General features: G+C 40.4%; 1 protein-coding gene across 3 annotated transcripts in view; it reads left to right on the top strand.

Moving 5' to 3' along the window:
* The window catches only part of LOC131243089 (histidine--tRNA ligase, chloroplastic/mitochondrial), a 64,078-nt gene extending 53,206 nt beyond the window's left edge, over positions 1–10,872 (top strand). For all 3 annotated transcript variants that reach the window (XM_058242180.1, XM_058242179.1, XM_058242178.1), the window contains 4 exons: positions 4,430–4,558; positions 5,611–5,774; positions 6,362–6,557; positions 10,605–10,872. In XM_058242180.1, the coding sequence (XP_058098163.1) occupies positions 4,430–4,558; positions 5,611–5,774; positions 6,362–6,500 (432 nt within the window). In that variant the 3' untranslated portion in view covers positions 6,501–6,557; positions 10,605–10,872. The remainder of the gene's footprint in view (positions 1–4,429; positions 4,559–5,610; positions 5,775–6,361; positions 6,558–10,604) is intronic.
* The last annotated feature ends 3,167 nt before the right edge of the window (positions 10,873–14,039 follow it).

Here is a 14,039-nt window from a genome sequence, read left to right as displayed (position 1 = left end):
AAGGTGTTGCTTGTGCCGCGCAATGCCACCGGAACCCACATACCCACATAACTCACATACTATGTGAGTCTTATCTGTAACACTACAATAGTGCCCATACTTCCAACCTAGGTAATTCGACTTGGGTTTCAAAGAGGAAGATTGGGAAGAAGGCATGGTGTAGTGTGTGTATATTGATTCTTCTTGTTATAACTTGTAAAAAATAAAAACTAAAATCTAAACTAAAGTAAAGAGTCATGCTCTTTAGAGAAGTATCACAATAGGTCCAGATTATATTCAGAATGTGGCATTAAGCATGCAAGTGAAATTTGAAAAGTACTGGAGCGAATGTCACTTGTTAATGGCTTTAGTTGTTGTCCTTGATCCTCACTGCAAAATGGGGTTGGTTAGTTACGTTTATAATGAGATTTATTTGTTTGATAAGGCAACAATTGAAACATCGAGTGTTCGTGTGGCGATTGAAGGATTGTACTCTTCTTATCTTGTTAATTCTACCACAAGACAAGGCACACAACTTATGCATAAACGTGGATGTAGTTCATCTGTAGGAGGTGACAATTTTCTCGATGATTACTTCTCAGCCTTAGAACAATATGAAGCAAGTTAGCAAACAAACGAGTTAGAATTAGATGTATATCTCAAGGAGCTAGTCGTGAAGGTCTCTAGCCAAGACTTTGATGTCTTAGATTGATGGAGGACTAGAGCTCGTGAGGGAAAATACCCTATACTATTGTTGATGGCCAGAGATATTTTATCAATTCCGATCACAACAGTGACATTGGAGTCTGCATTTAGCATTAGTAGTAAGCTGGTGAACAAGTATAGAAGCTCTCTTGCACCTAAAACAATTAAAGCGCTTGTTTGTAGATAGGATTGGTTGCGTCTAGTTTGGGGTGGTAGTTCATTTGATGAAGAGAATGATGAAGAGGATGAGACCGTGAGTATAGACGCAACTGTTGACTGTTTAGGTCCTGAAGTTTGTTTCAACACTGATCAACCTCTTGGCTTTCTTGGCTCTCGGCCTTCATTCGCATTGACCCATCACCTTACCGTTTGGATGGCGGCCGAGGCGGTGTATCCCGGACGTTGGTTTACAACATATGCTATTCTCGGCTAGTGGTGACCCTTGAACTCTTCCACGGATTGTTTCATGATCAAGTGACCGCAGAATCTCTTTGTTGATTTCCTCTCAGAGCCTTAAAAGGAAAAGGTTGGGAGCTTCCTTGAGCGAATCGCCCACTCACCATCTTGTAATGCATTTGCAATATCTCGTCCGACCCTTTCAAAACATTGTACTTCCTTAGTCCCCACCTCGATAGGGAGCCCTACTCATATTCAAAAGGCAATCGCAAACCAATTCATTAGTAACCAGGTAGCGCGCACCTTTAGTAGGGTGAGCTGTTTGATAGTGACTTCTTTCTTAGGGTAGGGCAGTTAGGGTCGTCACCTTCTTCCTGTTTAGTGGAAATATCCACCGTTTTCTTTGCTTTGCTTTGTCTATTAAGTAAGTAAGCCTCACATCTTTGGGACTTCCTAAAGAAAACTGCAATCGCAGTTTATCAACCACTCACAAGACCAACAAGATCTTTGAATTAGCTACCAAAGGTCATCCACCCGGCTCCCACTTCAAATTGGTTGCAGTAGCAACGTAAGCAAGAGAAAGATTGCTCGTAAGACATTGTGGCTACAACAGTAGTGCACGGAAAGTGCAATAGCAAGTTGTGGCTGTCGTATCTCAAGTGGAGGATCGAGCTCTACGTGATCGATCAACGATTGCCGCATGCTCTACCACTGAGCTAATAGCCCTTGTAGGCCTCCCACGGGGAGTTGGAAGCAAGCTACCAAAAGCTTTTGGTGACTTGCTTCTATGCCCGGCCTGCTACCTATCCTATCGGCTTGGAAGCAAGCTACAACACATAGCGGGTGGCCAATTATCAAGGGTTCTTACTCATTTTTGTACGCGGCTTTTGATTTTCCAATTATCCGAACCTGCCCGGGGCAAGTCCCCCTGATATCTCATCACTATGAGGATGGTGAGAAGAGATACATTTTAGCGAATATGAAGCCTAAGCCAATGAGCCCCTTCAGGGGGTGGGCGGTGGGAATGAAGACCCCGCGCCATGGCATATAAGTTGAGAGAGATAAATTGATTTCTTCCTCCCACACCTGCCGCCTCTCGGCCCACGTTGAAGGGAAGGCAAGGTGACCAGAAGAAGTTGGATGCGAGAAAAGGGCTCCTTCCTCCATTGAAGGGGAAGGTTGAAGAGAATCAAAGTTTAAACGTGGTTTGTAATTTTATCACATCTTGATATTGTTAGTTGTTAATTGTTATAATTCATATTTTGTTCTATAAGACTTTAATTTATGCTATTTTTGGAGTGACTTGACATTGGCATTTAAATTTTGAACGTACTATAATTTATTTCTTGTAAATTATGTTTGCTTCATGACTTCGTCTAAAAATTTAATTCTTTATTAACAAAAGCCCCTGTGTAGAAATGTCGTCTGATGATCCATCTTCTGACATTTGGGATTACGGTACCCAAGTCTACTCTCCAACATTTGAAAGAATGAAGATTAAATGCCGATTGTGTGGAGACAAATTTGTGAATAAAACAAATCGGCTAAGAATATACTTATCTGGTTGGGGAAGAGATGAAAAACCATGTCCCAATGCCGCGCAGGAAATACAAATTTTATTCCAGGCTCTTGGACTCAAATAAGAAAAAGTCCACCCCTTTCACACCAAATTCAACTAGCCACAAAAAATATAATAACAAGCTTATTATAATAGATGGAGATTCAGAAATAGAGAGAGTGCAAGGAATTAGTAGGAAAGAAGAAGAGGAGTGCCAGATTAAAACCTTTGTATGAATAACAATTGAAACTTGCCTTGAAAATAAGTAGGGAAGAGGCGGAGGCTTCTAGATATCGATGTTTTCCAAGACAACATGATGCCAAGCCAGGGCCAAGTACGGGAAGCAAGAAGAGCTATAAAATATTAAAGTTTCTCTCTAGGCTCTCCTCATTTTATAAGATGTTGGGAACTCCTTATAGATCGGCTCATAAATAAGGCTCGAAAAAGTTGGCTAAATCTATAGAGGAACATAATGGTAAAGTTTCACTACTTTTTGATTCAGAAGAAGTAAACAATTATCTAGGAGAAGATAGCACCTCCGGTTCTGCAAACATATCTCCTGTCATCGATGAAACTAAAAGCACATTAAGTGGATGGGATGAAGAAAGTGATGCTGGTGGATCGGGTCTAGATGAAGGTGATAATTCTCTTATTTGTCTACCGAGAAGGCTCCTCATATGGACCATATTAACAAGTTGTTGATGAATGTTGAGTAGGTTTAAGGTTTTGCAGTAACAAACATTCTCATGTTCTTGTTATGCACTGCCACTGCACCTACCTCGGTTCTAACAATCTTAATTTTATCATTTTAATGATTTTATTACGATTTTTAAAACAATATTAAAAAAATTCATACAACTCGACTCGACTCGACCAGCTCACTTGACCCAACTTGATCCCATCTTGACTGGGCTCGAACCAGCGAGCTAGAGGGGTGAGCTCGAAAACTGTGTTGAGCTGAGCTCGAGCTTGGGTCATGGTGGGGTTGAGCTGAGCCGAGCTTGGCCTAGCTTGACACCAACTCGACTCGTGTTCAGCTCTACTCATCTCCAAACTGGAGAATGTCACCCTTTTTTGCTTTCATAAATCAACCTGGACACCATATCTTGGAGAAAATTGGTAAGTTCTAGTTTATTCAGAGTCACTTATTGCAGTTGATAGACATCTTTACACTGCTTTGTCTCGGAATACTTGATTACAGGAATGACTCTACAGGTTCTCTCTCATCCATAGCTGTATGATGGTAGTGTTGCTAATTCACTGGCTTGGGGTGTATTGATCAGAATGGCCATTGTGCTCAACTCGGCACTGGCTACTTGCAACATTGAGCTCACTCGGTTTGAGCTGTTTTGACAGATTTTCCCCATCCTTCTCAAATGTGATGAGAACTTTGCAGTTTCCAGACAAGCATGTTTCACAATGCAAGGCCAGAGATTTTCCATTTCTCATCTATGGCTGTATGATGGTAGTGCTGCTAATTCATTGGCTTGGAATGTACTGATCAAAATGGCTATTGCGCTCAACTTGGCTAGTTGCCACATTGAGCTCACTTGCCGTTTTGACCTGTTTTGACAGTTTTTCTTCATCCTGCTCACTGTGATGGGATCAAAATGCAGTTTCCATGTGAATAGCAGAAGTCTGTGTTCTTCCCAAAACTGATTCCTTGCCTTCTGTTTGATGTCTCTGAAACTGGTGGCTTCTGTTTGATCTGCATAATTGTTTCAATCAAAATAGTAAGCGTAACAAACCCAAGATCACAGCTTATTTTTCTAACATTATTTAATGTTCCAGGGATTTGATAGGCAAGGAAACTTACGAGCCATTTGTGGTGGTGGAAGATATGACCGATTGCTCTCTACATTTGGAGGCGATGATATTCCAGCTTGTGGTTTTGGATTTGGAGATGCTGTCATTGTGGAAGTAAGAGCACCTCTATAGGTCCTTGTCCATCAGTGGTTGATAAAGAAGTTGTTCAAAGAAACCCATACAATGACATGAATAGTTAGTGGTCGCGAGTAACCAAAATGTAATTACGCAATGCTAGTCTCACATGCACATGTGAGAAAAAGGCGTCTATGCCCACTTCTACTGGTCATGTATGCCTGTCACTGGGGGTATAAAAAGGGTGCCATACTTGGATATGTGGGTTTCATTGCCCATGAAATAGTCAAAGCGTGTATGAACTCCTTTTTTTTACTTGCATATTTTCAGTATGTGCTTCTTCCAAATGTTTCACATGCTACCTAGTACTTAAAAACAAAGTTTAATCTGCTGATGCATAATTTTGTTGGGTTCCTATCATAGTTTAAAAAGCTTGGCGAGTTGACTCGAAACTCGATGGAAAACTCAATTAATTGAATTCCAGTCTAGTCTCTTTGGAGTCTAGGAATTCTTCCGAGTTTTGTTTTTTTTTTTTTCCTTGTCAAGTTGGTTATATTATTCCTAAATTTTCAAGTATTTTGTGGATTTTCTAGGTTACCTAGACTTTTTGGTGGCTTTTGTAGATTTTTTTTAATCTTTTTATTTCTATTAATTTATATATTTTAATATTTACAAATAATTATGAAATAGTTTCAGAGTTTTTGCCAAGGCTTCTGCTCTACCCAACTTGATCTTCAGCCTTCTGTTGCAAAAAAAAATACACATTAAAATTCACCCAAAACCTATGTTTCTTTTAAGGGGGAAATGACTGTCTTGATATTGAGGTCTCAGGTTAGAACCCTGCTTACCTATCAGGAAGGGAAGAAAGAAGAAGAAGAAGAATGTGTTTAAATTATGCATAGTTGATAGACTCAAATCACATGTCGGTCAGTCCATGTTAGTTTACATTCCAGAGACTTCAAATTTCTGCTTGGTAGAAGCAAAAGTGCTTGGTTTTTTGGGGGAAAAGAACATCAAAAGGACTCTTTTGAGTCACATCTCTTTAGGCACTATGCCTCGATGAATAATGTAGGGAGATTGGATTGTGACAGTTACTTAAAGATAGAGGGCTTTTGCCGGAGCTAACACCCCAAGTAGACAACATCGTATTCCCGTTGGGCGAGGATCTCCAAGGACCAGCTGCCATGATCGCGTCCAAGCTCAGACAGAAGGGCCAAAGTGTTGACCTTGTATTAGAAACCAAGCGCCTCAAATGGTATGTCTAGTTTTATTCTACTTTCTTCATCAATGTATGATGTTATGAACCAATATGGAATTCCATTTATGCAGGCCGTTGGTTTGATGTGATCCTCTTCGATGGACCATGCTCCTGGAATCTCCTAGATACAGAGATCCTAGCCACTGAGGCTCTCTCAGTTGTTTGTGGACTGTTTCCATATCTCTTCTTGACTGTCTATTTCATGCCTAAAACTGTCAGTTAGATAATTTGGGGAATGGTCAAGGTATTAAAAAATGGTTGCATAATGGTAATGGTGGGAAGCGTTGTGTTACAAGCCCGTAAGCCATTACTGCCCATATTGTAATGGTAATGGTGCTGGCTGTTACAGCCAACATTACCGTCATTGAATACCTTGTCCATCTATGGTCGGGATAACATACCAATGGCCTGGATAAACGAACCATGGCTCCTGCTTGTAGAAACTGAAAACCTGAGTATGTTGTACATTTCCTCGGGTTTAGGATCATATAATACCTCTCCGGTAATATCTATCAGCACCTCACTACCTCCTGTACAAGAACACGGCTGATCTTTCATGTTGATTCTCTTTTTCTCCCTTTCAGGGTGTTTAAGCATGCTGAGCGAATCAATGCAAGCAGACTGATCTTGGTGGGGGAGTCCGAGTGGCAGCAAGGTATGGTTCGCGTAAAGAATCTCTCCACTAGAGAAGAGCATGACCTCAAACTCGAGGAACTAGACTGAGAGAATCATCGTTCCATGTGGGTTGATTTCATATCTGAACAGTGGTTGGTAGTTCTGGTAAGTATTATGTTTATTCATTCTTCATCTCCCTTTGTTCTCAATCTATATTCAGCCCATCAGTTGGGGGTTGGCAGTCCTGGATATCATGCTGTATTTATTGAGGAAGTCTTGCCTTATTATCTGTGTTTGGAGGTTTGCTAGCCCCAAGGCACCCTCTCCACACACCTTTACGCACAACAGGCATGCTTACCTGGAATAAGTGAGGGCATCCAAGCTGTGCGTAAAGTGGATCCCCCCATGAACACAATCTGATGCAAAAATTGAGTCAGTCCACTCATCAGGTAGGCACCTCTTGCACTAACAATGGTTGGTCTACATAGGAGAGTACAGTGCATGCATATGTATGTGTGTCTAAGTGTTTTGGATTTTATATGTATATGAAATCTAATTTATAAGGTTGTGTAGATATGCTTTGGTGCTCCCTCAGTACACCATTCCTTTTGGTTCATTATTATTTTTTTGACTTTTATTTTTATTTTTATTTTTATAACGCACGCACACACACCCCACACACTCACGCCTTAGTGGAATTTCACCACCTATGGGTACTTCCTTTTGGTTCATTATTGTTGATAAATATCATTAGGGTGTGAGAGGAGAGATTATTCTCTACACAATCCTTTCTCCAAAGTCTTCTCCTCTTTTTTTCTCCTTTTCTTCTTTCTTCTCTACCAGTACCATGATTAATTACATGGTGAGAGCCTCTTGGCTGGTCTGCCTTTTCTATTTTGAGAGTCTACGATTCATCCCTCCCTCTTTTGACCTTGCATAATAAAGAAGAAATAGATTTACATTCATCATCATCATATTGGGTCCACCCCCATTCCAGTTCTTCATCATTACCTGACATCAGCCCACATCTGCAGTCTGGTCATCAATCTGCACATCATCACCTAGCGGTCCACATTCAACGTATTGCTGTGGCCTGCCTAATTAGTGGACTGATCTGGTTTTGATGCCTTGTCATCTTCAGTGTATAGGTGCGTGTGGGGATAGTAAACCTCTAGAGTTGATTTCTTAACAGATACATTTGATGAAGAGTTATACACTGTTTAAGGTTCGAATAGGCTAGTGACATGTTGGACGCAGTGTTCGAAATATCGACAGTATTGGCAGATATTATTGGTATCGTGGTCTAGTGATATGAAACCCTTCAGAAGAGACTAAAAAATTGGAAAATTTTACATAATACTTTGTATCGATCGATATATCGATAAATATCGCATAGTATCACCAAATATCGTTCTAAATATCGTGCGATATCAATGATGCTATCACTTTTATTGGGATTTTATTTGTTTTTTCAAGAAATTTGATGTACAACACCTGACAGGGCTACTGTAGCCAACTCTGGGATGCTGGGATAACATCATTATCTGAAAAAAAATAATAATAATAATTTCAACAGGTGGATTTTGATACCTGTAAAGGAGATCGCCCTGATCGAAAGCTGCATTTGATGGGCCATTCAAATCGAAGCGTCATTTGTAGGTTAGTGTAAACAAAATCTCTGATTTGGGAGAGATTTGGGCGAAATCCATCGAAATTCAGCGAAATCGCGAAATCTGGAGAAATCCTTGGCCAAATGATAGATTTGGGAGAGATTTTAGGGTTCTAGAATGCTGGAACCTTCTTTGCTTCGAAAAAGAGTCCCTTGAGCCCTTACTACGCGAAGCGGATGGGCTGGTGTATCGCACACCACCAACCTGGATGGTGTGTTGATGTCACCAAGTTCTGTGGGTCCCATCATGAGGTATATGTTATATCCAAACCGTTCGTCCATTTGGCGAGCTCGACGTAAGGATTGAGTCGAAAAATAAGACAGATCCAAAGATCAAGTGGACCACACTGAAAAAGGCAGCGGGAGATTGAACGTATACCATTGAAACCCTTTCGAGGGTCACAGAAGTTTTGGATGAATATGATATATTGTTTTCCTCTTCATCCAAGTTTATGTGACCTCATGAACAAATTGGATGGAAAATAAACATTATGATGGGCCCTACGAATGTTTTAACGGTGAGAATCATTGTCCCCACTGCTATTTGTGATGTGGTCCACTTGAGCTTTGGATATGACTCAATTTTGGGTTTATGATCTAAAATGATTTCTCCAAATGGATGAACGGTGTGGATATAATAAATACATTATTGTGGGGCCCATGTAACTTTGATCTCCTTTGAACTGTTTGCATAACTCGAGCTGGAGGAGCACCAACGCTCATCTTGGTACAACATGTACCCAGACAAGCCAGGTCGCTGGTGTGGTACACCAGCCAATCCACACTATCCATTCATTTTCATAGGTCATTTTAGGGCATGAACCCAACAAGGAGACAGATGTAAGGCTCAAGTGTACCACACCATAAGAAACCGCGGTGGTAATGATGTCCACCATTGAAGCTTCTTAGGGCCCACTGTGATGTTTATTTGCCATCCAATTCATTCATAAGGTTTGAAAAACCTGGATGGGAAAACATAAATATTAGCTTGATCCAAAAATTTTGTAGCCCCAAAAAAGTTTAATGGTGGTCATTCAATGACCACTATTTTGTGTAGTGAGGTCCACCTCAGATTTGGATCTACCTTATTTTTCGGCCCATGCCCTAAAATGATATGTTAAAATGAATTGATAGTGTTGATACGCCTTCTTATGTTGAGGTAGCCCCATGGTCAGGCTCCCATCCAAGTCTTTGGTTGCTTGGATTTGACCAAACAAATTGCGTACGTGAGTAAACTTTTAGGGCCCACCTCGATGTATGTACTGCACATCAACGTCGTCCATCTATTTGGATTGCTTATTTTATGGCATGGTCCCAAAAATGAAACAGATACAAGTTTCAAGTGAACCACACTATAAGAAACAATGGTCATTGATCCCCCACCATTGAAAACTTCCTAGGGTCCACTATGACCATCCAACCTGTTGATAAGTTCAAACAAACTTGGATGAAAGGAAAAAGAAAATATTAGCTTGATCCAAAAAATTGTGGCCCACAAAATTTTTAATGGTCAATTGCCACTATTTCGTGTGGAGTGGTCCACATCTACCTGAAATTTATATCTGCCTCATTTTTTAGGCCAACCACTAAAATCAGGTTGCAAAACAATGGACGATACAAATATGTCGTGCATGCATTGCATCGAGGTGGACCCTATTGTTTTTGACGGTAGCATCAATTGATCAAAGCCTTTTGTGGCTCCAAGAAATTTTCGACGGTAGCATCAATTCCAATTGTTTTCACTTGGGTGGTCCACACAAGTTTGAATGAAGGGAAAAACAATTATCAGCTTGATCCAAAACTTGTGGCCCACTAATGGTCAATCACCATTGTTTCTTATGGTATGGTCCCCCCGATTATTGGATCTGCCTCATTTGTTGGATAATGTCCTAAAATGATAAGGAAAAATGGATGGACGGGGTGGATACTAAATACACACATCATTTATAGTTATGTTTTCTAATTTCTACTATATCTTTTGCTTTTGAATGCATTGGTTATGTTTTAATACATATCTTTATACATTCATAAATGTTATGCATCATATTTGAATATGGTTACCTTAGTTCAATCATATAATGCATAACTTAGGACCCTATACAAAGGAAATTTATTATGTGCACTTCCTTTTTGAGATTTTATAATTTAAAAGCGTGTTTTAAGGTATTTTTAAATAATCCCTGAAGTTTCATAAAAAAAAAAAATTTCAACCATTTTGCCAATGTTTCCCATGTTTCCCAAAAAGTGCAATACATTACGCAATACAAACGATATATCCCGTGCGATAACCGATACGTATCTGTATCCCAAGGTTGCGATACATTGCGCGATACTGATATTTTGAACATTGGTTGGAAGTAACACATCATTTTTAGGGGGAAAATTGAAGTAGGATGTGGTGCATGTTACTATGCTTACACTACTTCCTCTGGAGTATTTTACTATTATGAGGTGTAAATGGGCACTAACCCAGAAAATAAGTGGCTTTGCTCAGTAGATCACTGATGATTACAAACAATGAACTTGGGTGATTTAACATGTAGGTATCAGAGGTGGTCTGTTCAATGAGGTGAAAGCAACTTCTCTTTCCTATTTCAGCTGGAGTGCAAGCCTGTTAGCTACATCTTGAACCTGCAAGGCTGCAACAGAATTTCTTGATTTGATACGCTAATGTCAGTGTTATTCTCGTTTTTCTTTTCTTTTCATAGAAACATTACTTCAGAATGGATTGGTTTATTTCCTATCAAATTGTATTTTGGTCAACATTTTGAGTTGTAATTTTAATATATTTTAAAAATTGGATTCTCTCCATTATAAGTGCATTTTATCTTCTGTATCAGTCATGTGCACTGTTGTCATAATTGTCATTGTATTGCTAGGGTTGAAATCGTATTGAGTGGCAAAATTGTTTTGCAAATCACAAGATTTTTTCCCAATTTTCTTTAAAAATTGAAAAAAATATATATAAAAACTGCGAATAAATCAATAAACAAAAAACATCAATCATCCATTTTCATGGATACGAACCAAGAATAGTAATAGTAATATGATGTTGAATCTGGGACCATTCTTTAGTTGCAGTCATATTACCCCATTTTTATTTCTAAAATCTACATAGAAGTTCTCATCATGATGAAGTTTTGGATTGAGAAAGTAGGTTGCCAGATGTAAGGGCTTGTGGACCTGTAAATCCCAAAGCCCGTCAATTATATTCCAAATCATCAAATACCATTTTCTAACATCTCCCAAATTCTTCATAATTTGTTCTGTTGTCCAATCTATCGCTCCATAAAAGTATCCCATGCTTGGCCCCTCATTTGAATAAACTAATTGTAGTACCTTAACTAACGGAAGTGTGAACGGTGATTAAATGACTCGGCAACTTGGACCAACTTATTTGATTCGTGAATCACCTGATTTGGTGGCGAATCAGCCCGACATGTCCTAGTTAGGCATGACTCGGGATGTTGAATCAAATCAGGTCCAACTGAGCCCAAGCTGACTTGAATGAATCGCATGAGACTAATCCGAGACTTAGAACCACGGGCTAGACTAAAAGCAGTAGTTGATGGCAGGCTAAAGTCCAAATTGTCGATATGTTATATGCATGCTTTCCTCATGCTGACTGAGAATGAGAGCTTTTTTTCCCATGCATTAATTGTAGACATTGACCTGAAACCGATATTTGCTCAGGTATGCTTTCCAATGTCAAATAACAAGTGTTAAATCGTGTCACAGCTGGTCTGGTTAGTCATCCATTTGTATGTTTTTTCAGTGTAAAGTTCAAGGCCAATTTATGCTTGTAGATATAGATTGATTACCTTGGTCACCGTATTGGCATGAGAAATGCATTCAATTTTTGCAAACATGTGAGTTACACATGGTGACTAAAATAGTATTTGTCATAATTCCCATTAGCATTTGCTCACTGCCATACATGTGGATGCACTGTCCATAGCTTGCACTACTCAACTTCATCAGTAATAGACTCAAGCAATCGCAACAGACCATCTGCATAATTAGAAATGCCCATTGTGTTAACGGACCTCAAAAACACCTCGCCACTAGGATTATTAACTTAAAAAAAAGTAGTTGACATATCCACTCCATCCATATAGTGTAATAAATATGGCCCATGCTTTCTTATGTCTTAATTGACTTCTCTATATTATCAACTTCCATCATCAAAAACCTGTTCTTGACGTCAAAAGAATTAGGAAGCTTCAAACTCAGTTCGAAGGTTGCATCTACTTCCGTTGTTGGTGCAAAGAAAAGGCTTTTCACTAGATTAAATGGTAGGGCATTGGCGTAAAGGAATCTAGCATTGGTAAGAGATGCATTTTTCCCTTTTCCAAATTCAATTTAGTGGTTTGTGCTTCTCTTTTCCTCAATTTTTCCTTCCACAAACTCATCCATAATTTTCCTTTTTCCTTTGTCACCTATATCATCTACATCATATGAACCACCTATCCATTAGATCTTTCGAGATGAGAACAAAGCACAAGAGGAGTGCATTTAAGACGAACGTCATATCTTTCAAGAGAGCATTATTGAGGGTTCTCAAGAGAGATATCTAGGGGGAGATGAGAAGAAGATTCAATGTTTAGTCCAGAGCTTCGTCACCACAGAGGTCTAGAGGTCGGGCACTGAGGCGAGAGGTGAGGGACACCATCTTCATCAACATTGGTGAGATAGATGCAATCGCACCGGCTCCAATGTAGGAAAGGTTGGACCCTATAGTCGAACGAGGGAGCGAAGGTGTGTGAAGAACCAAGATGGGATTTGTCAAGAAGGATTGATGCAGAGGGCTACAAGGTGGGTAAGGCTAATGGGATGGGTAGAAGCGATGGGAAGGGGAAGGAGAAGGCAGTAGTGGGAGGAGATGGTAAGGATGGATCTATGTCCAGGGGAAGAGGGGTTTTGCATGCAAGGGGGGTGAAGGAGGGGATGAGGGCGCTGCAGATGGGGAGCGCGTTGGGGTGGAGAAGTCCCAGAAGGGTTCTAGTGGTGGGCTCTCCAAACCGTATCCAGTGCTACCCACCCAATTTGTTGATAATTTTCCAAAGGGGTGGACGAATTACGATTTTCACTGGGTTTTCGAGAGAATCAGATAGGTGAGGAAGATGGTTATCCTTGGGGAGAAAGGGTTCAGGAGATTGAGGGGGTTCGCGTTCATCTAGTACGAAAGAGCGGAGGATGTCTCCATTGTGGTGGATAAGTTGCAACAAAGGAGCTTCTATGACAAGATGTTGGTAGTCTAAAGGACTAGGCATGGGCTTGAGTTGGTAAACTATCAAATCTCAACGAAGGTGGAGAATAAGGAAATGAGGAAGGTATCTAAAAAGGGAGAGCAGATGGGGGTAGAAGGTTCACTCCAAGCCAAGGAGAAGCTTCGTCAGGAAGCTAAGGCAGGGATATCGGGTTGTTGCCGGAGTAGTCTTGGGGGTCAGAGAAGTAAATAATGGGGTAGAACCGACCCTGAGGAAGGAGGAGAGGTGGTTGTGGAGGGGGTTGTACAAAGCGGGGCTTGCAATGTTAAAACACCTGAAGGTGGTAGAAACTACCCAAGAGAGTTTGAAAGGGAGTCTGGTGGTGGATGTCAGGTATGGAGCCACCTTGGTGGAGGTGAGGGGGTGATTGTCTAATAGTGGAGGAATGGAGGAAAGCGACTGGCCGTCTCTCCGATCAACAATGGAGATTGGTCACCTTCTTATTGTTGGAACTTTGTTTGACGAAGGCCCCGTAAAATGACTGTATCGATGGGAGAAATGATCGACGTTCTAGTGGGTTAGAGAATGATACCAATTTCGAGGCATTCCACTAGAGTTACGAATTCCCAAAATCTTCGAAATGATTAGGTCATTCATTGGCGAGGTGTTGCGGATTGATTCGACGATGGAGATAGGGTTAGAGCTTTAAGTGGTAAGGGTTTTCATCAAAGAGGAAGAGGTTAGCCACAACTCTACAGTCAATTTTGA

The sequence above is a fragment of the Magnolia sinica genome, chromosome 4 (assembly GCF_029962835.1).
Source record: "Magnolia sinica isolate HGM2019 chromosome 4, MsV1, whole genome shotgun sequence".
Classification (NCBI taxonomy): Eukaryota; Viridiplantae; Streptophyta; class Magnoliopsida; order Magnoliales; family Magnoliaceae; genus Magnolia; species Magnolia sinica.
Note: the sequence above shows the minus strand (reverse complement) of the source record. Positions and strands in the feature narration are given on the sequence as shown.